Raw genomic sequence first — 27,836 nt, 5'->3', positions numbered from 1 at the left:
GGGAAAGTTACCTGAGAAAAATAACACCCATACAATGGAAGCCATTTGAGCCCATCTTTCAGCACATAGCGCACGTGTCCGAGAGCGTTCTGCCTGATGGCCAACATATCAGCAACGATCCAGTCAACTGCAAAGACAGAATCAATTAGTGCATAAGCGGCCCTGGCTGAACGCCAGCATCCCCTCCACAGAAACACAAAATGCCTCTTCACAAGACTGTATGAGGATATGCTTTGAAAAATATTAGGGTTGGAATTGTTAAATTACTTTAAAACAACCTCAGACATTTGCAAAATATAAATTCTGTGGAGTTTTTTAGTTGGTTTTTGTTTTTTTTGTTTTTACGGTTCTTGAAAAGCTTCTCGTCTCAGGGATAAAATGCAAAAGTCACAAACCATCAGAGTAATCCAAAAGCAGCATGAACAAAATAAAATAGGCTTCTCTCATTCTTGACGTCTAGAAAACATGAAATTATAAGCAAAAAAATGGCTAAATGAAGCTGTCATGTGCAAGTAAATATTCTGTATATACCAATATGTTCAACAAGAGGCAAGGACATTTTATCTTTTTTTTTTTTTTTTTTTTTTTGCGGTACGCGGGCCTCTCACTGCCGTGGCCTCTCCCGTTGCGGAGCACAGGCTCCGGACGCGCAGGCTCAGCGGCCATGGCTCACGGGCCCAGCTGCTCCGCAGCATGTGGGATCTTCCCGGACCGGGGCACGAACCTGTGTCCCCTGCATCAGGAGGCGGACTCCCAACCACTGCGCCACCAGGGAAGCCCGGACATTTTATCTTGACCAATGACTTTCAGGACACAATAATAGGTTATAATGGAATTCAAAACAAAGATCTCTCAAAGCTTACAACTATGTTGGGCACATATGTGTTCTTTACATAATCAAAGGACACGTAGCCAGGCTGCTAATGACTCTAATTCCATAGATATGTTATGACTAAAAGTTCAAAAAAAACAAAAATAAGAAGGCACAAGTGAGGTGCCAACAAAGAACTCAAAAAACCTATAGGAAGAAACAGGTTGTTAACTGATCTTTCAAGCAGAGCAAATTCTGAACAGAAGTAGCCCTTCCTTGGGACTAGCCTTCCTGCCAAAGCAAAGAACCGGAGACCAGCAAACTGTACAGAAGATGGCAAACAGAAGAGATGATTTAAAGAGATCAAGAGGAAATAAAATGAAGTTAAGCCAGCAAACGGTAAAGGGTCTGGAGGACCAGAGAGATCTGGATTTGAAAATAAATGGCTGCCAACTACCCTCTTTCTTCATAAGAATGAAAATGATAAAAATGAAATGTGAGGGCTTCCCTGGTGGCGCAGTGGTTGAGAGTCCGCCTGCCAATGCAGGGGATACGGGTTCGTGCCCCGGTCCGGGAAGATCCCACATGCCGTGGAGCGGCTGGGCCCGTGAGCCATGGCCGCTGGGCCTGCGCGTCCGGCGCCTGTGCTCCGCAACGGGAGGGGCCACAGCAGTGAGAGGCCCGCATACGACAAAAAAAAAAAAAAAAAAATGAAATGTGAGGGAGACTTTTCTCGTATCTACAGATGAACTGGAAGATGGGATACTTGAAAAAAAATTAATAAGAATCTGTGAAAGGATTCAGTCATCGGATCACAAGTGTATTCAGGGCCAGGGAAATGAAAACAAAAGGAGCAAATTCGAGAGGAAATTTTTTTTTTTTTTTAATAAAAACCCGGTAGGAAATAAAAACCAAGAAAATAACGGAGTAACAATAAAATTTCAACCAAAAGGGACAGTTTTCCACAGGATTATAGGAAGATTAACTCTTAGCTGTGTGATATTCTTTAGGCAATGCACCATACTGGACAGAATATCCTAAAGAAGTATATTAGCCAAGTTAAACATTAAAAATTATCCTTTTGCAAAAATGTTTTATCAATTATTATAAATCTTTCTTTTTAATCTTTTTTATCATTCATAATTAACTCTTTCTTGATGATTTAAGAGGTACAATGATTACATCTATAATCCTATTATGGCTCCTTTAAATAGAGTGATGCAAAGATTTTCCCCTGTAGTAAATGATCCCCAGCAGTGGTGTCTACCAGTTGGTGACGCCTACTCTATGGAACTATCAATTATCACTTTTCTCTAAAGTATGTACCTCCCTATTGAAGCCCTCTCCCTATCCCCTTCCCTGTAATTCAGATCAATTAAACAGTCACTGATAAACACATTTCTTTCTAACCATGTCTTGGAAACTAAATAATCAAGCTAATGTTATAACTATACCTAATGTAAAAGTAAACAGACTCAGAATAAATTCAGAGAACTTAGCGTATGGTTTCCAGGCTACAGTATATTCTGGAACATATTTGGGATACAAGGCTAAAAACAAGATTTGGTATCTTTTCCTGAAACAATCATTTTTTAAAATGTGGAAGAATTTGAAAATTCATTTTTATATTAAAACACACATGGTTATATGGTAGGCTAGGATACATCTTCCAATAACTTTTAAGAGAAAGTGTAAAATTTACAAAGTATGTCATGTTGTAACGGACTGTCCTGGCTATACCCTTAGATTTCTGAAATATTTAGTGGAAAAATTTTAAGAACTAATTTAGCAGTCAAGAGACACAAGCTTTGTGCCATCATTTTTTGCTACTCAATTATCTTTTTTACTTTTTTAAATTCTCAACTAGGTTTCAGATAGGAGACACTAGACTACAGCTGAGTTACTGACGGCTGAGATGCTAATGTATTACCTTTATAATAACTATTCACACATTTTGTGTTCTGGCATGAGATCAAGAAATGCAGCTGTGTAAGAATTCTTCTATGGTGATCCGGCCCAAGCCGTTGTTCCCATTAACTGGGAAGAGAGGAGGGGAGGGCAGTGAGGAGAGGCAGCAAGAGAAGATGACAGCTTTTTCATCTGTGTTATCAGGCGACAACAGCTCCCAACTCATAAGGGCACAGCGCGGTCTGAAGGAGATCCTGCATGTGAGCACTCGCCTAACACGGATCCGGCGTGCCCTCGGGATTAGCTGTCATCATCATCACCCCTACTGTTCGCTGCCCGTGTGAGCCGGGCTCTCTGTGAGATTACGAGCTAGCCTATGGAAACTGCCTAAAAGCCTTGACCAGCAGACATGACTCACACCTGACCAATAAGGCTCAGAGAGGCTAAGTCATTTGCCCACAGTCACACAGCCTATTGCAGAATAGCTTATGAATTGGGCTCTGACTCCACAGCCCAGGCCTCCCCATACATGTTGTTAGTCAAGACAAATGTCACCTAAACCAAGAAAAGGGAACCTTCGTGAGATTAAAAAGGTACAGAGTGTCCAAAGCAGAGAGCTAAAGAAGGCCGAGAGGAAGGAATAGTGGTCACTGCAGCCTTGCTGACTCTGGAGATAAATAAGTTAACAGAGACTAAGAATGCAGAGACAGCAAGGGCACATCAAGTGAAAACGGGACCAGAGGGGCGAATTCAAATGCCAATTCTTTGGCTGCCCGGCCAGGGAAAGACTCTTGTATTCTGGCAGGCCTCGCAGAGGGAGAGCAAGGAAGCCTAAGCCGAACAGCAGCTTTCTGTTCTTTCTGCTACTGACATTTTCAGATTACTCGGTTGTGGTTTTTCATACCTCAAAAGGGTTTTAAAAGGGGTACCTAGACATAGCAGGCCAACGAGCCATGTCCCTGGATAAGCTTTAGGGACCTCTGGAACCTCAAACTCTAGGCAAAGTTTTATGTGCCCATTTTTCTGGGAAAAGGCTACGTATCTTCTATCATATTCTAACTGAAGCCTATAATTCTAAAGTAATTTAAAGTCACTATCTAGTTATGTTCCTAAATTATGGATTTTTTAAAGCATTCAAAAAGCAACCTTCTTAACCCCGAATGACGGACTGGTATGGGGCCGGTACTAAAAGTCCAGGCACTCAGAGGTCGGGTGAGAGGACGGGAATGCAGACTGGTTCTCTGTGATGAGACAGGTAACGTTTTCACGTCAGCCGTGGGCTGCCTAAGGAGCTCACACTTCCCATTTTACCCTTCCAGGTCCAAACACAGAATCGTGAAAACTCTGTGTCCTTCCAAATGTTTTCCCAGAAGTCCTCACTCTGAAGTAATGGATATAAAGGCCAACACATAGTAAGCAGACAAACGACAGCAGTGGCTGTAATTTTTGTATTATGATTTCTATTGCTACTGCTCCCACCTCCAGGAATGTGCAGGGAGTACTTATCCCACAGGTCTGTGCTAGCACCAAAGCTCTGCTAGCAGAACGCTATTTCCATTGAAACCTGGAGAAAGGAAAGTTGGCATGGAACCTAACAAGGAATTTTAAGAGAGAACTCTTTAAACAGAAAGAAAACTCTAAATGAAATTAACCAGGGGCGCAACATAAAGGAAATTGGGCTATCATGAGCCACTCCCTGCCCTAGACCCACAAACCCTTTTTATTTGGATATGGGAACCCTGGTAGACATATGCCATCAGCAGCAGAACAGGAATAGCAAGACTGTGTGAGCAGTAAAAAGCCCGATATGACTGGAGAAACAGTCAAAATAAAGAGGAAGTCAGGCTGCTTTATAGGTCAGAGTTAGAAGTAGACCCTGACCACAGGGCTGGTTGCTTTGCTAAAGTCAAATGTAATTAAATCAAATAGTCTTAGCAGTCATGGTAATAAAGCCAGGGAAATACAGATACATCAAATTCCTATTCACCCTTCAGAGCATCAGCTCTTGACCTAGAAAACTGAGTGTAATCAGTAACAAGATAAGTTGAGAAAGATGCACCTCAACTTCTTTACCTTTCTTTACCTTCCAGAAGGTATCCGTAGTAATAAAAGTAACCGTGAAGAAACACAGCTGACAGGAGGAAGATAAAGGACAGCCACAGGCATTAGTGATTTCTCAATCATGTGTTATCATTCATCAGCTTGTTTTTAGCTTTGAACTTCTGGGTACTACATTTTTTAAAGTAATAAAAATAGAATTTAGGAAGTGTGTATCAAAAGCAGTTACAGCTTTGAAAAAATATGAAGTGGGATGTTTCTTGGACTGAATTATTTGGAGAACTGAAAAGTACCTTAACCACTGTTAATTTCTTAGTTTGGTTACTGTATAAGATGCCGTCATTGGGACAAACTTGGTGGAGTCAATGGACTCTACATAGTATTTTTGTAAATCCTTGTGAATCTACAATTATTTCAATATAAAAAGTGTTTTTTTTAAGTACCTTGAGCTAATTTAACGTATATACTGCGCTACACTGGAGAGCAGAGTCTTCTGTGATTCCGCTGATAGAAGAGCAAGATATAATTAAACCCAAACATTTGAAGAAGCAAAAGGAACTGCAGACATTAGTAATTAATACTGTGTTTAAGGAAATGAGTACTCACAAATCAGTACAACCTTTCTGCAGCTTAACAATCAAAAATATAAAATGTTTATACAGTATGATGCACAAATTCCAGTTCCAAGAACAAAACTTAAAAAGGAAGAATATTCAAAGAAAGAGAAAAAAAGGAAAGAAAATAGCTTATATACACCCAGCAGAGGGAAAAGGAAAATTCATAGCTTTCACATTCCTGATTTTCCAAAAAACTAAAATCACAAAAATACGAGGTCACATATAATATCTGCATTGAAAATTCATGTTTTACCAACAACAAATCCATTTAAAAATATCAGAACATTACTTTGAATTACTTTCCTACTGTGCGTAGAGACACCTGTTTCATGCAAATGAAATACAAACCTGTGCTTTGATGATTTGCCAAATATATTATATTTTCTTTGTTTTTGGGCAAATCTCCATACAGCAATATCTAAAAGATAAAATAAAGAGAGACATTACTTTGATATTTTAAAACATGTACTACTGTAACATACAAAATATGACAATGTCAAAAAATTGACAAATACGCGATGTCATGAATAGTCCCACCCATGATTAACAACTATTAGACTTCTCTTAGGAGTCTCAGAGACCATAAACAGCACATGTCCATAAAGCAGTTGAGCGCAGGGCAGGTTAATGGTCATAAAGTAAAGCAATGGTCAGTATCCTCCTGAGTTTTTACTGACTGCTCACAACATCTGAAACACTGTTCATAAGGTACAGCGTCCTTCAAAGAGTCTACAGTGCAGTGGAAGAGACAGGCGTGCATACAATAACTGTGATGAGACATAATGAAGATATTATGAAAATACAGTCTATTTTAAAGAACTGTCAACTGCAGGCAGTAGTAGCATTCATTAGGTGTGGTTTCAGCAGAGAAGGTTCATGAAGAGAGGAACAAAGGAATGGAAGCAGCAGCATCTGAGGCCAGTAAGGGTGCACCTGGCAGGGTGCTGGCACACCCAGGCTGCACCTAGAGACGGTGAGGGGTGCAGGCGGACCGGAGGAGATCTGAACCAGAACGTACAGTCTTCTGAATACCAAGCTAAAGATGAAAACTTTATTCTGTAAGTAATGGGGAAACTTGGTCCCACGATTGGGACTCTTTACATCTCTATACAGAGCACAGGGAGTTCAGGATCAGTGGCTTCTAGGAAGGGGAAGCTGCACAACAGGGCGGGGTGTACACAGCAGGCTGCAACTCCAGCTGTCGTGCTTCCTTTCTTTAGCTGGGTGGTGGGTACACAGGTGCTCCTTATGAGTCTTTCTGTAGTTCTCTCTGTCTCAAATATTTCATAATAAATTATTTAAAGAAATTGGAAGTACATTTTTAAAGACTTCAAACGAAATGACTCCTAACAGTGGTATTTTTTTATTCAGGGCGTTTTTGTTTCTGTATCTTGTCATCACAGATTATTCAAGATTATGAATTAGCTACAGATCTATCTTTTTAGATAGCCACAGAGATTATCTTTTGATCACACTACTATTCATTTATATCTTAACAACAGAACAAAGAAAAAGACATTAAGCCAACCTCTCTGTAGATAAACGGAGTTAGATGACAAAGTTCTGGAGACCAGGGACTCAGACTGAGATTTCTTATATCTTCCCCAGAAAACTATACAGTGCGATGCAGGTAATATGAGTTTAGATTTCTCCTCAAGAGTTTTTCATTAAGAAAGCTTATCAGTGCCAAAACAAAAGGACGAAGTCAATCCCTTGATCCACGCAGGGTTAAAAGTGGAGTCCTGGTGTGTGAGCAATGCCCCTTCCTACCAACGAGCCAGAATTGCTTTGAGACCATTGGGTGGCACGCACTGGGTTTAAAGTACTGCAGCTACACGACAGAGTATTTCTGGCTTGACTTCCGTGGATGAGACATTCACAATGGAAGGCTGTGGCTTAAAGGATTCAATCTGAATACCACTCTTTGGAGACCTGCCTGCCCCCAGGCTGAAGATAGAACTTGAACCACTAGGAGACTCTCCTTCCCTTTTCTTGCTCTGAGCTTCATTTAGAGACTACAGCCTTTTAAGGTAAATGGCATACAAGCTATTAAAAGGCATTTTTTTTAGTTTCATTGTGGTAATCATTTCATAATGCATATGTATATCAAAACATCACATTGAACACCTTAAATATGTATAATTTTATATTTTTAAAAAATAAACTAAAAATTTAAACAATGGGTGAGCTCCCAGGCCGATCCCCTGCCCTCCAAAGCCCCCTCCGGGCTGCGTGGGTCCTTGGGGGCATAGGATGGAGGCCGGGCAGATCAGGAGAGGCAGGTGGAAGGGGCCCTCCCAGACCGCAGGAGCAGGAGAGGAGAGGAGGGTGTTTGCCCCGCCCACTGGAGCCCAGAAAGCCTGCTGGGCTCCCAGGTGAGGTCCCCTGCCCTCTGAGACCAGGGATGGGGGGCACGCCTGGGCCCCTTTGTTCCTTGAGCTCAAGCCCCACTGCCCACAGCCCCCAGGGCCTTTTCCAGCCCTGTGGGTCCTAAGCATAGGCCCCGCCCACCACCCAAAGCTTGCCCCTGCTTAGGCCCCGCCCTCCACAGCCAAGGCCTCCCCCCACCCCCTTTTTTTCTTTTCCCTCCTCCTCTTTTTTACTATTGTGGTACTAATGTACCTTCCGGTTGTTGATTCAGCTATATTTTTATATTCTTCCTAACATACCTGTTAGTTTCCTAGTCTAATTTTACTTTTTACTTTGCTATTTTTTTTATTGTTTTTTTTGTTTTTTGGTTTTTTTTGCTGCCTCAGATGCCTTGCGGGATCTTGGTTCACGAGCCCCTTGTCGGACCAGAGCTCCTGCGGTGGGAGCTCCGGGTCTGAACCACTGGACTAACAGAGAACCTCAGACGCCAGGGAATATTCATCAGAGTGAGGTCTCATGGAGGTCCTCATCTCAGCACCAAGACCCAGCCCTACCCAACAGCCTACAAACCCCAGTGTAGGAAACCTCAGGCCAAACAACCAGTAAGACAGGAACACAGCCCCACTCATTAAAAAAAAAAAGAGAGAGATGGCAAAAAAAATATGTCACAGATGAAGGAGCAGGGTAAAAACCTACAAGACCAAATAAATGAAGAGGAAATAGGCAATCTACATGAAAAAGAATTCAGAGTAATGATAGTAAAGATGATCCAGAATCTCTGAAACAGAATGGAGGCATGGATTGAGAAAATATAAGAAATGTTTAACAAAGATCTAGAAGAACTAAAGAACAAAAAAACAGATATGAAGAACACAATAACTGAAATGAAAAATACACTAGAAAGAATCAATAATAGAATAACTGAAACAGAAGACAAATAAGCGAGCTGGAAGACAGAATGGTGGAGATAACTGCCGAGGAGCAGAATAAAGAAAAAAGAATGAAAAGAATTGAGGACAGTCTCAGAGACCCATGGGACAACACTAAATGTGCCAACATTCGAATTATAGGGGTCCCAGAAAAAGAAGAGAAAAAGAAAGGATCTGAGAAAATATTTGAAGAGATTATAGTTGAAAACGTCCCTAACGTGGGAAAGGAAATAGTCACCCAAGGCCAGGAAGCACAGAGAGTCCCATACAGGATAAACCCTAGGAAAAACACACCAAGACACATATTAATCAAAATAACAAAAATTAAATTCCAAGAAAAAATATTAAAAGCAGCAAGGGAAAGACAAAAAATACCATACAAAGGAATCCCCATAAGGTTATCAGCTGATTTTTCAGTGGAAACTGCAGGCCAGAAGGGAGTGGCAGGAAACACTTAAGGTGATGAAAGAGAAAAACCTACAACCAAGATTACTCTACCCAGCAAGGATCTCATTCATATTCAATGGAGGAGTCAAAAGCTTTTCAGACAAGCAAAAACTAAGAGAATTCAGCACCACCAAACCAGCTTTACAAGAAATGCTAAAGAAACTTCTCTAAGCCAGGAAACACAAGAGAAGAAAAAGACCCACAAAAACAAACCCAAAACAACTAAGAAAATGGTAATAGGAACACACATATCGATAATAACCTTGAATGTAAATGGACTAAATGCCCCAACCAAAAGACACAGACTGGCTGAATGGTTACAAAAACAAGACCCATCTATATGCTGTGTACAAGAGACCCACTTCAGACCTAGGGACACATACAGACTGAAAGTGAGGGGATGGAAAAAGATATTCCATGCAAATGGAAATCAAAAGAAAACTGGAATAGCAATAGTCATATCAGATAAAACAGACTTTAAAATAAAGACTGTTACAAGAGGTAAGGAGGAACACTATATAATGATCAAAGGATCAACCCAAGAAGAAGATATAACAATTATAAATGTTTATGCACCCAACATAGGACCACCTCAATACATAAGGCAAATGCTAACAACCATGAAAGAAGAAATCGACAGTAACACAATAATAGTAGGGGACTTTAACACCCCACTTACACCAACGGACAGATCATCCAAACAGAAAATAAATAAAGAAACACAAGCTTTAAATGACACAATAGACCAGATAGATCTAATTGATATTTATAGAACATTCCACCCAAAAGTGGTAGAATACACTTTCTTCTCAAGTGCACATGGAACATTCTCCAGGATAGATCACATCCTGGGTCATAAATCAAGCCTTAGAAAATTTAAGAAAACTGAAATCATATCAAGCATCTTTTCTGACCACAATGCTATGAGACTGGAAATCAGTTTACAGGAAAAAAAAACGTAAAAAATCACAAATACACGGAGGCTAAACAGTGCACTACTAAATAACCAGGAGGTCACTGAAGAAATCAAAGAAGAAATTAAAAAATACATAGAAACAAATGACAACGAAACCACGACAACCCAAAACTGATGGGACACAGCAAAAGCAGTTCTAAGAGGGAAGTTTATAGCAATACAATCTCACCTCAAGAAACAAGAAAAGTCTCAAAGAAACAATCTAACCCTACATTTAAAACAACTAGAAAAAGAACAAAGAAAATCCAAAGTCAATAGAAGGAAAGAAATCATAAAGATCAGAGCAGAAATAAATGAAATAGAAATGAAGAAAACAATAACAAAGATCAATAAAAGCTGGTTATTTGAGAAGATAAAGCCAGACTCATCAAGAAAAAAGGGAGACGATGCAAATCAATCAAATTAGAAATGAAAACGGAGAAATCACACTTGACACTGCAGAAATACAAAGGATTATACGAGACTGTTACAAACAACTATATACCAATAAAATGGACAACCATGAAGAAATGCACAAATTCTTGGAAAGGCACAACTTTCCAAGACTGAACCAGGAAGAATTAGAAAATATAAACAGACCTATCACAAGTAATGAAATTGAAACCGTAATTAAAAATCTTCCAACAAACAGAAGTCCAGGACCAGATGGCTTCACAGGTGAATTCTATCAAACACTTAGAGAAGAGCTAACACCTATCCTTCTCAAACTCTCCCAAAAAATTGCAAAGGGAGAAACACTCCCAAATTCATTCTACGAAGCCACCATCACCCTGCTACCAAAACCAGAAAAAGATATCACAAAAAAAAGAAAATTATAGACCAATATCACTGATGAACATAGATGCAAAAATCCTGAACAAACTACTAGCAAACAGAATCCAACAGCACACTGTAAGGATCATACACCATGATCAAGTGGGATTTATCCCAGGGATGCAAGGATTCTTCAATATATGCAAATCAATCAATGTGATACACCATATTAACAAATCAAGGAATAAAAACCATATGATCATCTCAATACATGCAGAAAAAACTTCTGACAAAATTCAACACCGATTTATGAAACAAACTCTCCAGAAAATGGGCATAGAGGGAACCTACCTCAACATAATAAAGGCCATATATAACAAACCCACAGCCAACATCGTCTTCAATGGTGAAAAACTGAAAGCATTTCCACTAAGATCAGGAACAAGACAAGGATGTTCACTCTCACCACTCTTATTCAACATAGTTTTGGAAGTCCTAACCACAGCAGTCAGAGAAGAGAAAGAAGTAAAAGGAATACAAATTGTAAAAGAAGAAGTAAAACTGTACTGTTTGCCTATGACATGATACTATACATAGAGAATCCTAAAGATACCACCAGAAAACTACTAGAACTAATCAATGAATTTGGTAAGGCTGCAGGATACAAAATTAATGCACAGAAATCTCTAGCATTCCTATACACCAACAACGAAAAATCAGAAGGAGAAATTAAGGAAACACTCCCATTTACCACTGCAACAAAAAGAATAAAATACCTAGGAATAAACCTGCCTAAGGAGGCGAAAAACTTGTACTCAGAAAACTATAAAACACTGATGAAAGAAATCATAGATGACATAAACAGATGGAAAAATTTATCATGCTCTTGGATTGGAAGAATCAATATCGTGAAAATCACTATACTAACCAAAGCAATATACAGGTTCAATGCAATCCCCATCAAACTATCAATGGCATTCTTCACAGAATTAGAACAAAAAATTTAACAATTCGTATGGAAACACAAAAGACCCCGAATAGCCAAAGAAATTTTGAGAAAGAAAAAGGGAGCTAGAGGAATCAGGTTCCCCAACTTCAAACTATACCAGAAAGCTACAGCAATCAAGACAGTACAGTACTAGCACAAAAACAGAAATACAGATCAGTGGTACAGGATAGAACGGCCAGAGATAAACCCACGCACATATGGGCACCTAATTTACGACAAAGGAGGCAAGAACATACAGTGGAGAAAAGACAGCCTCTTCAATAAGTGGTGCTGGGAAAACTGGACAGCTACATGTCAAAGAATGAAATTAGAACACTACCTAACACCATACACAAACATAAACTCCAAATGGATTAAAGACTTAAATGTAAGACCAGACACTATAAAACTTTTAGAGGAAAACACTCTGACATAAACCACAGCAAGATCTTCTTTGACCCACCTCCTAGAGTAGGAAATAAAAACAAAAATAAACAAATGGGACTTAATTAAACTTAAAAGCTCTTGTACAGCAAAGGAAACCATAAACAAGACAAAAAGACAACCTTCAGAATGGGAGAAAACATTTGCAAATGAAACAACAAAGGATTAATCTCCAAAATATACAAACAGCTCATGGAGCTCAATATCAAAAAAACAAACAATCCAGTTAAAAAATGGGCGGAAGATCAACATCACTAATTATTAGAGAAATGCAAGTCAAAACTACAATGAGGTATCACCTCACATCAGTCAGAATGGCCACTGTCAAAAAATCTAGAAACAATAAATGACGGAAAGGGTGTGGTGAAAAGGGAACCCTCCTGCACTGTTGGTGGGAATGTAAACTGATACAGCCACTATGGAGAACAGTATGGAGGTTCCTTAAAAAACTAAAAATAGAACTACCATATGACCCAGCAATCCCACTACTGGGCATACACCCTGAGAAAACCGTAATTCAAAAAGAGTCATGTACCACAATGTTCACTGCAGCTCTATTTACAATAGCCCGGACATGGAACCAACCTAAGTGTCCATCGCTTTGATGAATGGATAAAGAAGATGTGGCACATATATACAATGGAATATTACTCAGCCATAAAAAGAAACGAAATTGAGTTATTTGTAGTGAGGTGGATGGACCTAGAGTCTGTCATACAGAGTGAAGTAAGTCAGAAAGAGAAAACAAATACCATATGCTAACACATATATATGGAATCTAAAAAAAGACGGTATTGATGAACCTAGTTGCAGGGCAGGAATAAAGAGGTAGACATAGAGAATGGACTTGAGGACACGGGGAGGGAGGGCGAAGCTGGGGAGAAGCGAGAGTAGCATGGACATATATACACTACCGAATGTAAAATAGTTGGCTGGTGGGAAGCAGCAGCATAGCTCAGGGAGATCAGCTCGGTGCTTTGTGATGACCTACGCGGGTGGGAAACGGAGAATGGGAGGGAGGCTCAAGAGGGAGGGGATATGGGGACATGTGTGTGCATATGGCTGATTCGCTTTGTTGTGCAACAGAAACCAACACAGACTGTGAAGCAATTATACTCCAATAAAGATCTATTTTTAAAAAAATTTAAATAATGGGCATGTCTCACAAGATTTACAATGTCAATCATACAGAAAACAGCACTGCAAACTTTATCTCCTATAAAACCCAATATATCCCACTTTAAAATAAAACAAGCATGTTGAGGGTGAAAAGGAAACCACAAAAATAAGCACAGTCATCTAATGTCATGACAAACAATCCCCAACAGTGAATATAGTCAGTACATGCATTGCCACCAGAACAACGTCTGGCCGCTATCTGGTCCAGCCTCTGATTTCACGCTTTAGCAGGCTGAGGCACAGAACCACCAAGTCGCCTTGTTCAGTGACCCATGATCAGTTAATGGGCACCACCAGTTTAAGATGCCACACCTCCACTACTTGGGCTTAGTCCATATACTATATACCAAGCTGGCCTTAAAATGCCACAGTTTTCCACTTTGTTTGCAGACACAAACATGAACTGAAAAGCTTTGCAGGAAAGCCATCTCTGCAATCCCTGTAAAACTCACTAATTTTCCCCATCCCTAAATGGCTTCCAAACAATCGACATTTTCTATATTTAGCTTATCTCAGTAACAAAGTTAAACATGCCCAGTGTTTAAAAATAGATCTTCAGTGGTTATCTAGAGAAAGTAAGATAAGTAATGAATTCTGGTGGGCAAAACAGATGGGCGAAATGTGAAGGGAACAAAATCTTAATTCCTAGCCATTGAAGGGAAAATAATAAATACATAGTTCATGCTTACTAAAGTTTATTTTTCAGTATGCATCTCACTGAAATAAAAGCTATTTCCAATTAAGATGCAAAAGAAGATGGTAAGCCTCTGACGTAACATAATTTAGGATCTCAAAGTAGGTATTTGGATTGGTTGCCTCTTAAGTTGTTTCTTTTTTATTTGTCATTATCACTTGTTTGGAATTCAACAGAAATAAAAAGTTACAAAGAATAGCCCTTCGTATTTAAAAATTTACAAGCTCTAAAAGCAAAGTAAATGAAATGATGAACTGCAAATCTTATTGCAATAGACGCAAATTATTAAGTACTTCAAATAAATATTGATTATCCAAAGAAAGGAATGCATGGTCACAATGTTTATGTACCACATATATGCAGTTTTTAAGGCCCTTCACTTAATTTATTTCCGAGGCTTCAATGAAGCATTTCACTCCAACTTAAAATTATCAAACTTCTTCTGTTCATTGAAGTGAAAAGGTTATTTGCTTTTAAATTTACTAACATGGAGGGCAAGTAAAAGTTTTCATTTAAGAGTACAGATTCTCAAAATACTTAATAAGACAGTTACTACTATCCTACTAACAAGTATATAATTAATAAGATAACTGTAGTGTTTTCCGAATTTAAAATTTAATAATAACTTACAAAATGCCCCTACAAATAAATTCTTAAACGACTCTCTGATTACCTAAAAGCCCCCTGCGCTCTCTCATTGTAGTCATCTTAGATCAGCTTTTCCGCTTGTTTACCTCCTCACGAAGCCCCCCTGCCCTCTAACCCAGACCTCAGAATTAATCTCTCCCCCTTTTGCATCACAACGAACCCGGTCACGCTGTGCATCCTTATTTCCAACTCACATCACATCCCCCTCAAGGCCCACAGCCTCCTCAGGGGCAAGGACTGCGTCCTTGTTCCACCCAGAGCCCAGCACTCAAATGCTTTTCAACAGATGTTCACTGAATCAAGAACCTGCACGTTTATTTTTCACAAGTGGATAAGCTAAACCTCATTTTCAACAGTAAAGAGGCGGGGAATAAACAAATACTTTAAATGCACCAGTGACGTTTTAAAGGCACCATTCTGTGAATCTTCTAGTACATGTATTTCAAATTACAATCACTTTCCGGCAGGTAATTTGTTCCTTCGAACAAGCCATATGAAAAACACGGCTTTTTGGTTCTTCCTCATTCTCTAAGTAATTTTAAGTCATAATAATTGTTCAAGTTGGGGGTCCTCCATTTTTAAAACACTCATGTAAAGTCCCTCTAGAGGAAAATAACAATGTTCTCTCTTCATTTTATTAATTCAGTAAAAATGCTCTTTGAATGATTATCTTCATTGCGACTGACACACTAGTTACAATGCTGCTTTAGTCAAACAAGCTTGTTCATCTTGGACAAAGCGCCTTTCAGAAGACTTGGATTTAAATGCAGACACTCTCCTCTCACAGGGCTCGCCTCTTCACCTTGTTTTTAATTTGCTCCCATGATCTGATAAGCTCCCTCTTTTGTATCCTGAAGAGGTGGTAAAATGGACTCTGCAGTAACCACGTGTCTAACGAGGTGGAATATCTAAGCAACACCGCCTTGGGCACATAAGGCACAGGACTCTTCCTCTTCAAAAAGAAAAAAAAATTGAGATATTATTTATCTCAATAATATTCATTTCCTTTCCACATGCACATTGAAATTTTTTTTAAAAAAACTTCTTTCACTGTCCTTAGATACAGATGATGCTGTAGAAGGGGATCAGAACACGCCGCCCCAAAACATGCCACTTTGACATGAGGATTATTTTGAGCTGAGGGCAACTGAGAAGCAGCACACACAGCTCTCTGCCCTCCCCTTTTCCGCCTAAAGGAGGCCTAAACTTCACTTTGTAACAGTGACATCAAAAACACTCGTAAAGCTTTTCCTTCCTAGAGGACCAGGAAGATCAGAGACAGCACGGAGATGAGTCAGCAAGTCTTACTTAACAGTCCTTATCTACCATACATTTCCTAGGGACCTTCCCACAATGTACCAGCCCTAGGAGCCCAAACCCACCTTTCCTGCACCTAGCTGTGCCTCCACAGGTTACTGCCTTGCGCTGACTCTAACCGCCTCTTTTAGTTTCCCCTTCTTTTCTGAGAGGGGCCAGTAAAAACCCTAGCGTGTAAAATATTAAACTACACATAAAGGATCAACGCCCGTTAAATCTGTGTGCCTCTTCTCCTGCGGATCTGGCCTTGTCAGTTTGATCTGCGGGCCCAGCTACAGACAGCTCTATCTCCTCTATGCACAGCACACCAGTCACTAAGGGCCCGGGCAGAAACCCTGGGTTTAAACTGAGCCTCGGACCTGAGCACTAGCCCATCCCCTCACCAACTACGTGAACTGCAGCAGAAGTCCCTAACCTCCCCATGCCTATTTTTCCTTACCTGTAGAGTGAATGTAATAATGGTAACTACTCACCACAGGTGTGGTGAGGTAAACAAGACCATGTAAGCTACCTGCCACAACTCCTGGATCATAGGAACTGTCCCCCAAAATGTTAGCTGTTGCTCTTATTATTATCCAACAAAGTCAGACTGTTTACTCAAAATCGTGTTAAATGATGAGTGGATAGGAGAAACATCTATATAATTTCTCTTCCTTAAAAAAAGGTCTCAGATTACATACAAATGCAGCCATAAAGAAATGCAGCATAAATAAGTTTGCAGATATAATTTACACTCTATGACGTTTATAATTATTTGAAATGATTTTTAAATGTATTTCTGTGCCAATGAAATACATCATTTCAAGATCAAGTACAAGACTTCTACCGTAATACACACAAAACTATGGTCTTTTTCTGCCCAATTTGAAACCTTTCCCTGAATAGGAAAAGTATGACGCCCCTCCGAAACAATGTTAAAATATAAACATAGTCATTTGTCTAATAATCAGTACACAAAAATAATTATTATGCAACATTTAAATGGAACCATACAAATCACAAACTTCCTTTTATACATTCGTCATATCTGTCTCTCTGTATTGTCCTCATTTACAGGGCGTGTTTTTCCTGAGCATCTATGATGTCACTGAGCTCAGCAGTTTCACATATTATCTCATTTAGTCTTCACAAAATAACATGACAATAAGTATTCCATTTAAGAATGAGAATGCTGAGTTGAAAAGTTGATTTATTCAAGCTGACAGAGAATAGCAAAGAACTAGGAATTACACCCAGGTTTCTCACCTCAGATCCAAAAATCTTTTGACTACAACAAAATTATTATCTGCAAAAATTCCAAATAAAAAATGTCAAATGAGGCTTCCCATAAATTAGAAGCTTATGCAATTCTTTCACTTTGAACATTAACCACAAGGAGATAAGAAACTCGAGAAAAACTGACATAAAATACTTTCCTACAGAAAAATACAAATTAAGAATGAGAGCAAAGCAACACGTAAGCACACGAAGAGCTGGCATTCAGTGCATCGCATCTAACGTGGAAGAATCATTTCCTTATATTCACACACCTCCCCTCAGTTAAGCAACCACTTGCATTCAGTTGTAGTACTCCTGTATTTCCTCAGCTCTTTGATCATTTTGTCATTTCGTAACATCTCATTATACGTTCAGTTAAAAAAAAAAAAGGGTACTTCCCTGGTGATGCAATGGTTAAGACTCAGCGCTCCCAATGCAGGGGGCCCGGGTTCGATCCGTGGCTAGGGAACTAGATCGCACATGCATGCCGCAACTAAGGAGCCCATGTGCTGCAACTAAGGAGCCCGCGAGCCACAACTAAAGGAGCCCACGAGCCGCAACTAAGACCTCGCACAACCAAATAAATAAATAAATATATATTTTTTAAAAAACTGACCTCTTTCTAACTGCTAAACTGTGCGCTGAGCGTAGAGACTAATTTATCAATGGAACTGCTAGTGCCTCACATGTGGTTAGCACTTAACATAACTCCCCTTTCCAGGTACCACCCGCCTCATTTCTTTCTGCCTCCAACTATCACTTACACTTACACACACATACAGCCCTCTAAATCCCCATGCAACACTGCTTATTTGGGGTTTTCACTGCTAGACCATGCAAAGAAGCAGAGGAAACAAAGCTTACCTTTAAAACTTGCAAAAAGTACAGGTTTTTACTGACAAGTAAACAAAGCCTTCTCTGCATTGCTAGCTGTTCCAGAATCCCCTCTTTTATAAGGTCTCTGACCTTATTCTCAGTCTTACTTCCGTGGGTAGAGTGCATGTTTTCTCCCCCCATCTATTAAGTAAAGAAAGCAAATTGACTCAGTCTACCTGTTGACCCTGTTAGATCAAAACTTGTCAACTAGAGGGCCATTCAAGAGCCCCCATGCCTTAAAAGTGAGATTCTCATCCACATTTCCACAGAAACACAGACCACTGTTCCCTGCAGAGTGCTCTGCCCTTTTGTTAAAAGGGAACAATCAAGGCAAGTCACTCTCCACTTTATTGCCACCTCCGTGGGGCTACAATCTTGTAAAGGGGATAACATATATATTAAAATAAGCTAATGCTATGTTAATATGACATATAAGTGATCCTGACATGGAGATGGGGTGAGATCATGACAGATGAGGAAAAGCTGCCCGAGTTGGAAGGAAGTGTACAGAGGAGTCCAAAAGCACATTCTTGAGAATGCACTGGTAATTTAGGGGAGGGACTGGTGAGGAAGCAGTAGTTGGGCTACAGTGAAATCAGTGAATGGGAAAGCTGGCCAGGGAAGAATTCAGACAGCCTTGAATGCCATGCTTAGGAGTATTCATCTTCATTCAGTTATCAGTTGAGAATCTCTTTTCCCTTAACACACCATGCTACTCCTGCTTGAAGTAAAAACTCACAGAGGTTCATAACAATTGATATGGCTTCTTGACTAACCCAGTAGAGTCACATTCCCTTTGCAGCACAAAGCTAATAAACACAAAAACTCTACTTTCAGTATTATCCTCTACTGTAACTGTTTGCCAGTTACAGTAGAAGGCACTCCTAGAAGGCACACCTTGGGAGTGGGGCTGTTCTCTCAACAAATATAACCACACCACCTAGCAAAGCATCTTTGGAAAATGGACCCTGAAGCTAGACTGCCTTGGACTAAATCCTGGCTTGACCATTACAAGTGTGAACTCCGGGTGCCTTAGTTGTCTAATCTGTAAAATGGGAAAAACAGCACCTATCTGGTAAGGATGAGATGACTCACATAAGACAACAGTACCTGGCACACAGTCAGCGCTCACTAAATGCTAGGTATGTTGCTAACACAATCCTCTCCTTTCCACTCCGTATCCAATTACAAAGCCCCATCAGCTACCTTAAAATACTTCTGGGATTTTTTCCATTCTCTCCGTGCCCACTCTTTCCACGACTCTGACCATAATCTCTCACCTAGATTACTACAATACTTCCCAAACTGGCCCTTTTCAGAGCTCAATGCATATGTTACTTGCTCAGGGACATTTCCCCAAACCCCCAACCTCTACCCACTAGGTTAACAAAGTCACAGAATACAGTGCATTTTAACTTTCTTCTTATATTTCGTGTCCCACTAGAATGTGAGTTCCATGAGGGCAGGGACCTTGCCTATGATTTTTCTTCATTCCATCCCATATAGTCCAGCACAGGACCTGGAATTCAGGGCACACTCCAATATCAGATGAATGAATAAAGAGCGGGTTCTGAGACGTTACTACTTAGTTTTGGATCGTCTAACTACTAATATTAACCTCTGTTTAAAAAACCATAATAAAATGAGAAAATATCAAAGGAAAAATTAACTTATAATTCCATTTAAGAAGAGCCCACTCTCGGTGTATTCAGTTCTACAAAATTAGACAAATTTACGAAAGAGGGAAAGTAAATTGTGTATAGAGAGTCATATTTTCTTTTGCTTTCCGTAACAATGGCACAGAGGTGTCCCCATAGGTTATGGTATATTTGGTGTTACTATAAAACCCATCCAAGAAGTTAATTTAATGGAGAAGGAGTCTTCCCACAATTCATACATTTATATAAATGCTCTTGGCAGAAATCCAAAGTTACACACCAAACTGTTGCAGGCCTAGGAAAGGTGTGTGTAGGTAAGGGGAACTTCAACTTTCTCAATATATTTTTGCAGTGTTTGAATATTTTATTGTACCTGTGACTCATAACAGAAAAACAAGGTATTTTAAAAAATCTTGCACAAATGCAAACTAAAATAACTGTCTTGCGCAGTCCAGGATTTATGTTTATAGAAAGTATAGAAACAAGGTTCTAATTACATTTCTCTAAGAGTTTCTTATAAGTCTATTCCCTGGCCAGACTTAAATTGTGTTAGACTGGAATCACATTTGATTGAGAAATGTTTAATTTCCTCTTAAAGGTTTGTGTCATTCTACTTAAGCAAACCCAGAAGCACATCCAGATCTCCCTGGCTCTGTTACTCCCAGTTAAACTGTAGGAAGGTCTTTAAAGGTCTTAACATGAATGATAAATAAGCAGAGAAAAAAAAATTAAGGACACAAGCAACAATTTATATTCTATCTAGAACTACTGATATTTGAGAAGAATCTGGGCAACATTTTAGCAGAAATGCAGAAAGAATCCAGACTTGAAAAAAAAAGGTGTTGGACTTGTGAGGTCCCTTCTCTGATTCTAAATAAACATGTTTCATTCAAATACAACAGTTTAGCTGCTTTTTCAACAAGATACAGAATACAAATTCAATTCATTAAGAGTTTAGGACTATTTTTGAGGACACAGTGCTACCAAGAGAAAGAACTAGTTATAAATGGCCTCTAGACATGCAGGCCTTGAGGGTTTCTGAGGAAACTGAAACAATCTTTCAAGTAAATGTATAAATTATTAGAGAAGTTAAGGGTATTCTAACTGAACACATTATATATAAAAAACGTTAAAATCTTAGACTTAAATTCTATGTTTTTCTTCCAGTGTTATTTGAACTAATTTATACTTGAAGCAGGTCAGCTGAAAAACTAAATTTATTTTATATCAAATTTTACTTTTGATTGTTATAATGTATCATGTTAGCATTTGGGGAAGTGGGGATTAGCAGACAGAGCCATTAGTGTAAAATATATTTTAAAGTACTGATTTCAGCAGGAAGAAAATGGTGACTAAAATATTTAGAGGGTGTTAATGACGAGGCATGTTGCATATGCCTAGAAATAAATATCACTAGATATTTTGGCCTGCAAATATCAGTGATCAGTTTTTGGTGTATTCCAGTAGAAGGAGGGGAAAGAGCAACAAAAAAAATTTTTTTAATAAAGAAAAATGAATTGTGACATTTAGAAGATTATAACTGAATACTGGTTCTTCATGTATTTATAAAAGGATGTCTGATGGCCCTCAATTATAATTCAAAATTTTATTTCATGCAGGTTCCTTGGTGAAGTTTGTCAGGAATCCTAGAACTGAGTGTCCGTTGATCATCATCAGATTAAACTTTTTAAAAACCATGTGCTGAGAACTCAAACAATAAATTGGAGGTCTATACGGAACAAATATAAGGTAAGATATACAATTTGAGAAATACTGTGAAATTTTACAGTCATTTTTTTAAAATAAGAAACTCGCTAAACACAAATTACTTCAATGGTATATGTTACATTGCATGGGACATGTTATATGCTTTTAACGAAAATTTTAAAACCCGCCATAGGTAGAATTACTTTTCTAAGAGGTAAATGACTGTCGTATATTCTGATCCTGTATCCTAGCCCAGGCCAGTTGTCATATGATGTGAAATTAAATACTTATCATGATAAAACCATACATTTAGACAAACGTGGTGAGGTAAGAACAGAGTGGGGAAATGACTGGTCTGAACTAGTGAAAATTTTAAATGTGGCCCATTGAAAAAGTCAATTATCAGGAAACCAGTATCTGGAAAAGCGATCTTTCTTTCTTTCCTAGGAAATACTTATAGATACTGATTTAAACACAGTCCCTGGCTTCTAGTTCCCTTCCCCCAAACCTCCAACTGGGGCAAACGCATAGAGTCATCAGGAATCAACAGCAATGCAACTATAAATTCAAAATGGTAGCTGGTGGACAAAAGGGTGAAAGCAGCTGCTCTAGGGGGAAAAAAAAAGACAAAAAGACAAAATAATGCCACCCCATTCACTCCAACCCACCCCACCAAGAAAAGAAAAGAAGAGGACTAACAATATAAGGAAAACCAAGAATTAAGCTCTCTTTTTTTTTTTTTTCAAATTGGGGAACAGAAGGAAAACACAACTGTTATTCCTGTGTAAGAGACTTCAAATAATTAAATGGAGTTAAAAGGGCCTTCTACTTTTGTTTGTTTTACAAATTTAATCTACAAATCCAATCTCTACAGAGAAAGAAAATAACAGAAAGTAAGCAGACAAAAGATTAGCCACACATGTAAGCCTAGTCGAAGTTGGCAAGAATTTTATCTCCGGTAAGGGTTCTACAGTAACAAATGGATTAATTTCCTTGCCCAGCTTTCACTTGTACTGCGGAAGAATGCAAAACAAAGTTGTACTTCTCGCCCAAACAGTAACACCAATCTGTTTCAAGAAAAGGTGTCCGATTTTTAAAAGCGCACTGTTGAGTTCAACCATTACCATCTTCTTAGACCAAACGCCAGAAGCTGTCAACTGCTTGCCCTATTTAAACGTTCATCTGCACCTACTTCTCCCAGCATCAAGACAGGCAGTTGCAAGAGAGGGGGAGGGCGGGCGGTGGATCCCGCTTGGGGCCGCAGAGCAGCGTTACCGCAGCTACCTAGTAATCCTGGAGTACCCGCAAGGAAGCACCTGGCCAAACCCTAAGCGAGAACGTGAAACTGCCCCCACGGTGGGAGGACGGCGTAATGGCACGTGTTCCCGGGGCCGGATCTGCCCGCCACGGCGGGGCGAGCCTACACTAGCTAGACGGACGCTGGGTGGGTGGCAGCTGGGGGATGCGCCTGCGACCCCCCAGGGCCCCAGACGCAGGGAGGGGCTGCAGGTGCGGCGGGCGGGGCCTCACCTGCACGCCGGTGCAGTTCTCGAAGAAGAAGAGCACCATGCTCTGATAGATGCAGTAGAGCCGGTCGTCCACCGCCTGGTAGAAGCGCGAGGGCAGGAAGGCGGAGAGCAGCCGCCAGGCCCCCCAGGCCAGCACGTAGGTGGGAGCCGTGCCCAGGAGCACGGCGGCCGGCAACACGCAGCACATCGAGTACATGTGGAGCACCAGGGACAGCAGCATCTTCCCGGCTCCGCACGAGGAAGGCTCCGCCGGCTCTTCCCCGCCCCGCCGCCGCCGGCCGCCCGGCGGCCCTCAGTCGGCGGCCAATCACCGGGCTGGGCCGGGCCCCGCCGCCGCCCCCTCACCTCGCCGGGCCGCCGGCCGCCCCTGAGACGCCCAGCCCGCGCCGGATCCGGCCTCCGCCCCCAGCCGCATGGGCCGCGCCGCCGCTGGACGGTGGGCGGGCTGGCGAATGAGGGGCCCGGCGCGCTGCTCCCGGCCACGGGGCAAGAGGAAGCCGCGGCCCTCGGGGGGTCGAGAGCTCAGGATCACTCACACTCCATGACCCTGGCCCGTCACCCTATGCCCCTATCGGGGGCGGGGCTCCGCGCCAACAACACGACTCCTGATTGGCCGCCCGTTACCATAGTCCCCCTCCGCGGGCGGGGCTCAGCGGCAAGAACTCGTCTCCCGATTGGTCGAGTCGTGCTGACAGTCGACACGCAACTGCCGCCCGGACGCGTGGACTGCTCGCTCTGGCTGCTGCGCATGCTCCAAAGCTTGCCCTCCCCCCGCCCCCTCCCCAAAGGGAAGCGGCGACTTCCGGGTGGAGCGGGTTGAAGGTGGGTGTCGGCCGAGGAGGGCCCCGGGTGGCCTTGTGCCCCTTGGTCCTGCTCTGGGCGCAGATTGACTTGAGGGAACGCCCCACCTCCTGCTTGCACACCTGAGGGCCCCTGGACCCCGGGATGGACCCTTAAGCCGAGATGTCCCTTTCCGAGGGGCGCACCGGTGACCAGCGGTACCTCGCAGGTGCTGCAGACCTTGGCTTCGGGCGGCTAAGAGGACTCCTGCTGGCAACGGAGACTGGTCAGGCCTGCTGTGGGAAGGCCCGCAGTGACAGCAGTGCGATAAGCGCTGTCAAGGCGTCAGCCCTGGGTTATCGGGCCAGGTTCACCTTCCTCTCCACGGTGGCTCTCACCCCCTCCGCCTTCCTGGCTTCCTCCTCTTCTCCCAGCTGGGTGCACAGGGTCTCCTCTCCTGCCCTTCACTCGCCCACCTGCATGTTTCTGAGTCAGGCCCCTGCCTTCCCATCGCTACAAATTTACGCACAGCTGGACAGCCTGTTTACAAGGTTCTTGACACACTGGTTGGTTTTATCAGGCCTTATATCAAATTCACTCTTGCTTCACCTCCCCAGGCCTGGCGCTTTAACTTCTGATAGTTTATGATGAGCCTCAGTTTTTGAGTAGTTCTTGAAGGTACTTGAGTGCACATGTGGGATAAAGTACTAACTTACTTCTGTGACCTTAACAAAAATCTGGGAAATCAGGGCAGCCGTTTTATTGATGTCAAAACAGACTCTGAGGCCTTCTGAATCCTTCTACTGCCCTTTGGCTACAGTGAGTGTGGTTTACTGTGTAATCCTTTCCAGGGATATTTGCACTTCAGAAGAATGCCGAATGATTTAAGTGGAAAAAAAATTTTTTTTTTTTGCCTGAATGCAAGCCTGTGCGTAGCTTTATGCAGGAAGACGTTTTAGCGGAAAATTCTAATCAGGGCCAGGACGGTGGCTGCTTGATTTGACTGTCTCTACATGATTGACATCATGTAACGTGATTGGTAAATGGTGACCTTGAGGGACAAGTCCAGGTGAATAGAGATTGCTCAAGGAACAGTTATTTGGACAGGTATATTGCCAACAGGAAGCATTAAACACTCAAAAGATTTTCAACGCGGTTTCCCCTCTTTCTGTGGAAAGTAATGCCCTGTGAGAGCTAGACTCATTCCGGAGGGAAAAAGTCGGGTATGGATACTGTGCACAACCAATGCTAATCACGCTTCCTTTAACTAACTGAGACCAGACATCCCTACAATTAGGAAAATGTGTGAAGAGATAAAGCTGGTTCAGTGTTAATGTTACAATCTGTACACATGCAGTCAGTAAATGTTGTGATATGTAAGTATGTTACTTCCTGTGAATTACCCCCATATTACTGTTAGTCACCTGGTTGTAGAGTTTTGTGCCAGGTTCTGACATGGGGACACTGAGAACGTGAGCCTCTCTCGTCCCCTGTTTATATCCAAACCCAGCCCGACACACTCACTTATCCCCTGTGCTCTTCAGCCTCCTCTCTCCCTGCTGGTCACAGATTTACCCTCCTTTCTGCCTTCCCCTCTCTCAAGCTGTACTCAGCGCGCACCCTCTGCCTCTACTTCCTTACGGTGTACATTTTTTAACCCCTTGCAGTCTGACTTCCTTTTCCACCACTCTACTGAAACGGTTCCTTGTAAAGAGCGCGTCTAACCCAGCCTGCATACAGTGGCTCTGGGATATAACAGTGAAAAGACTGATTGCATTTAGCAGGGACTTAGGTGTGGGGTGAGCTTTACGTAAAGGGGGATATTCAGGATACACTGGGGACGTATACCAACGAGATCTCATTTAGTCGGGGCACATAGAAGGCTTCTCAGGTAGAGAGAGATTTGAGATGAAGTTTGAGGGTGGAGTTAGATGAGAGCTAGAGAAGGGAAGGAAGGTGAACGAGCCTTCCAAGTGAGAGCAGCGAGTCTCAAGGACTGAAGCTAAGAGCCCACAGGTTCTCAAGGCTGAAGAGACCTGTGTGCAGCATGGTAATGAGCCGCTCTTCTCTGTTTTTTATTCGGATGCCCCCTAGAAGTGTGCTGTGTATTTCCCTCACACATTTGTAAGTTAATAGCTAAAATTATTTTATCATAAGTTTAATTAGTTACAAAAGAAATAAGTTATGATGAGTTATAAGTGAAATTTTAAAATTAATTACAGAATTAAAAAATAGTTAAAATTACAGAAATCTTTTAAGTGGACCCCATGGGTTATAAATACCATAGTGATTTAATACCAACATTCTCCATGTAAAAAAGATTTTTACCAATTAGAATTTTACATTGATCCTTTGTCTCCTTGAAAACATTTTCATTCCACTTCTGCCACATAATTTTATCTTAATGGAATATATTTTATGCTTCCAAGTCTTTTATTGATCAGACTATGTCATCAGGGTCCTAAGAGTTAAAATTTCTTCTGGATTGAGCTATGACTCTTGTTAGCAATATACAATTTAATCAATGTATATCACAAAATCTGATAATTATTGTAAATAAAGGTAAAGTTTGATTGGAAATGCTTGTCTTAATGGTACCTTAATTAAAAGAAATCGGCGAATTATCCTCTGGTGTCCTAAAGTTATTACACCTTTCCCACCTCACTGCAGAACAGTGTGGTAAGGTTGGGGGCTGGGGAGCAAGTGGGCAGGACGGTTGTGAAATGCAAGGTGGTCTGTACTCCATGAATCTTCTCAGGCATATCAAATGGACAGATACTTTGGAATCAAGAAATCTACTTAAATGAACAGTCAGTAGCAGAGTGGTTACAGGAATACACAAAGATGACACATGAAATGTTATGCAGCAGTTAGAAAAAGACCAAGTAGACCCAAATGTACCTAAATGTACCCAAATGATCTGCGCGTTAGGTGAAAAAAGCAAGTTGCTGGATAATATATGCACTATTACCTCATTTCTGTAAAAAATAAAACAATATATTTCTAGATGCAAATGTCTAAAAACTGATGACAGCGGTCTTCTCAGGGGAGGGGAAGTAAGATTAGATGAAGTTCAGCTGGACTTCCTGTATTGTTTCAAGTTTTTACAAAGAAATATTGATTCAACAAATATGTATCCAGTTTTCCATATCCCACTTCATGCTGGGTGTCAGGTAAAGAGAGAGAACAGATAAAGGCCCTGAGGTCATGACCCTTGCGGTCTGGGGTGGGGCAGTGGGATTAATTTATTTCAGAGGCAAATAAAAATAAAGGAGAAAAATAAGAGATGACTTTTGCAGGAGATAACTAGAAGGTGGGATCCACGGGAGTCTTGACCTTGGTGATAAGGAGGGGCAGGGAGGGTGAAGAATGCCTCCGCAGTTGCAGGCTTGAGTAACCGGGTGGCATTTGCTTTCATCTACGAGGAGTGGAAACAGGTTCTGCGGAGCACAGAGCTTCCAATCAGCCTGTGCGGCAGAGAGCACTTCAAGGAAAAGAACACAAGTTTACAAATAAAAAATTGGATTTGAACATGGATATTTATTTAGAATGAGAAAAATAATTTTTAAGTATATAAATTTTTACAAGCTGACATCACAAAAATAAAATATTCAGAAAAATAACTTATTATGTAACTCATAGATCAGTGATAAAGTATACCTTTGTTTTGACTGTGAAAACCATTTTGCATTTCCTCTACAGAAAAGTAATTGCCTTTCTAGCATGATAAATGTAAACTTGGTTTTTATCATTCATTGTCAGGATGCATGATATTCAACCGCACACTATGACTTTAGTACATTTTCAGTAAAACTAGGTTTATTTCGTGAAGAGGGGGAGGTGCGAAGGAGAGGGAACTTGACAAACGCATTGTAAAATTCATGTAGGGA

The 27,836-nt window shown here is 41.0% G+C and overlaps 1 protein-coding gene across 2 annotated transcripts in view; it reads right to left on the bottom strand.

Annotated features, from left to right (window-relative positions):
• The window catches only part of AGPAT5 (1-acylglycerol-3-phosphate O-acyltransferase 5), a 62,709-nt gene extending 38,961 nt beyond the window's left edge, over positions 1-23,748 (bottom strand). For both annotated transcript variants that reach the window (XM_060001442.2, XM_060001443.2), the window contains exons 1-3: positions 23,168-23,748; positions 5,743-5,812; positions 12-127 (exon numbers count right to left, since the gene is read on the bottom strand). In XM_060001442.2, coding sequence (XP_059857425.1) covers positions 12-127; positions 5,743-5,812; positions 23,168-23,386 — 405 coding nt within the window. In that variant the 5' untranslated portion in view covers positions 23,387-23,748. The remainder of the gene's footprint in view (positions 1-11; positions 128-5,742; positions 5,813-23,167) is intronic.
• Positions 23,749-27,836: the final 4,088 nt, after the last annotated feature.

The sequence above is a fragment of the Delphinus delphis genome, chromosome 21, assembly GCF_949987515.2.
Source record: "Delphinus delphis chromosome 21, mDelDel1.2, whole genome shotgun sequence".
Lineage (NCBI taxonomy): Eukaryota > Metazoa > Chordata > Mammalia > Artiodactyla > Delphinidae > Delphinus > Delphinus delphis.
Note: the sequence above shows the minus strand (reverse complement) of the source record. Positions and strands in the feature narration are given on the sequence as shown.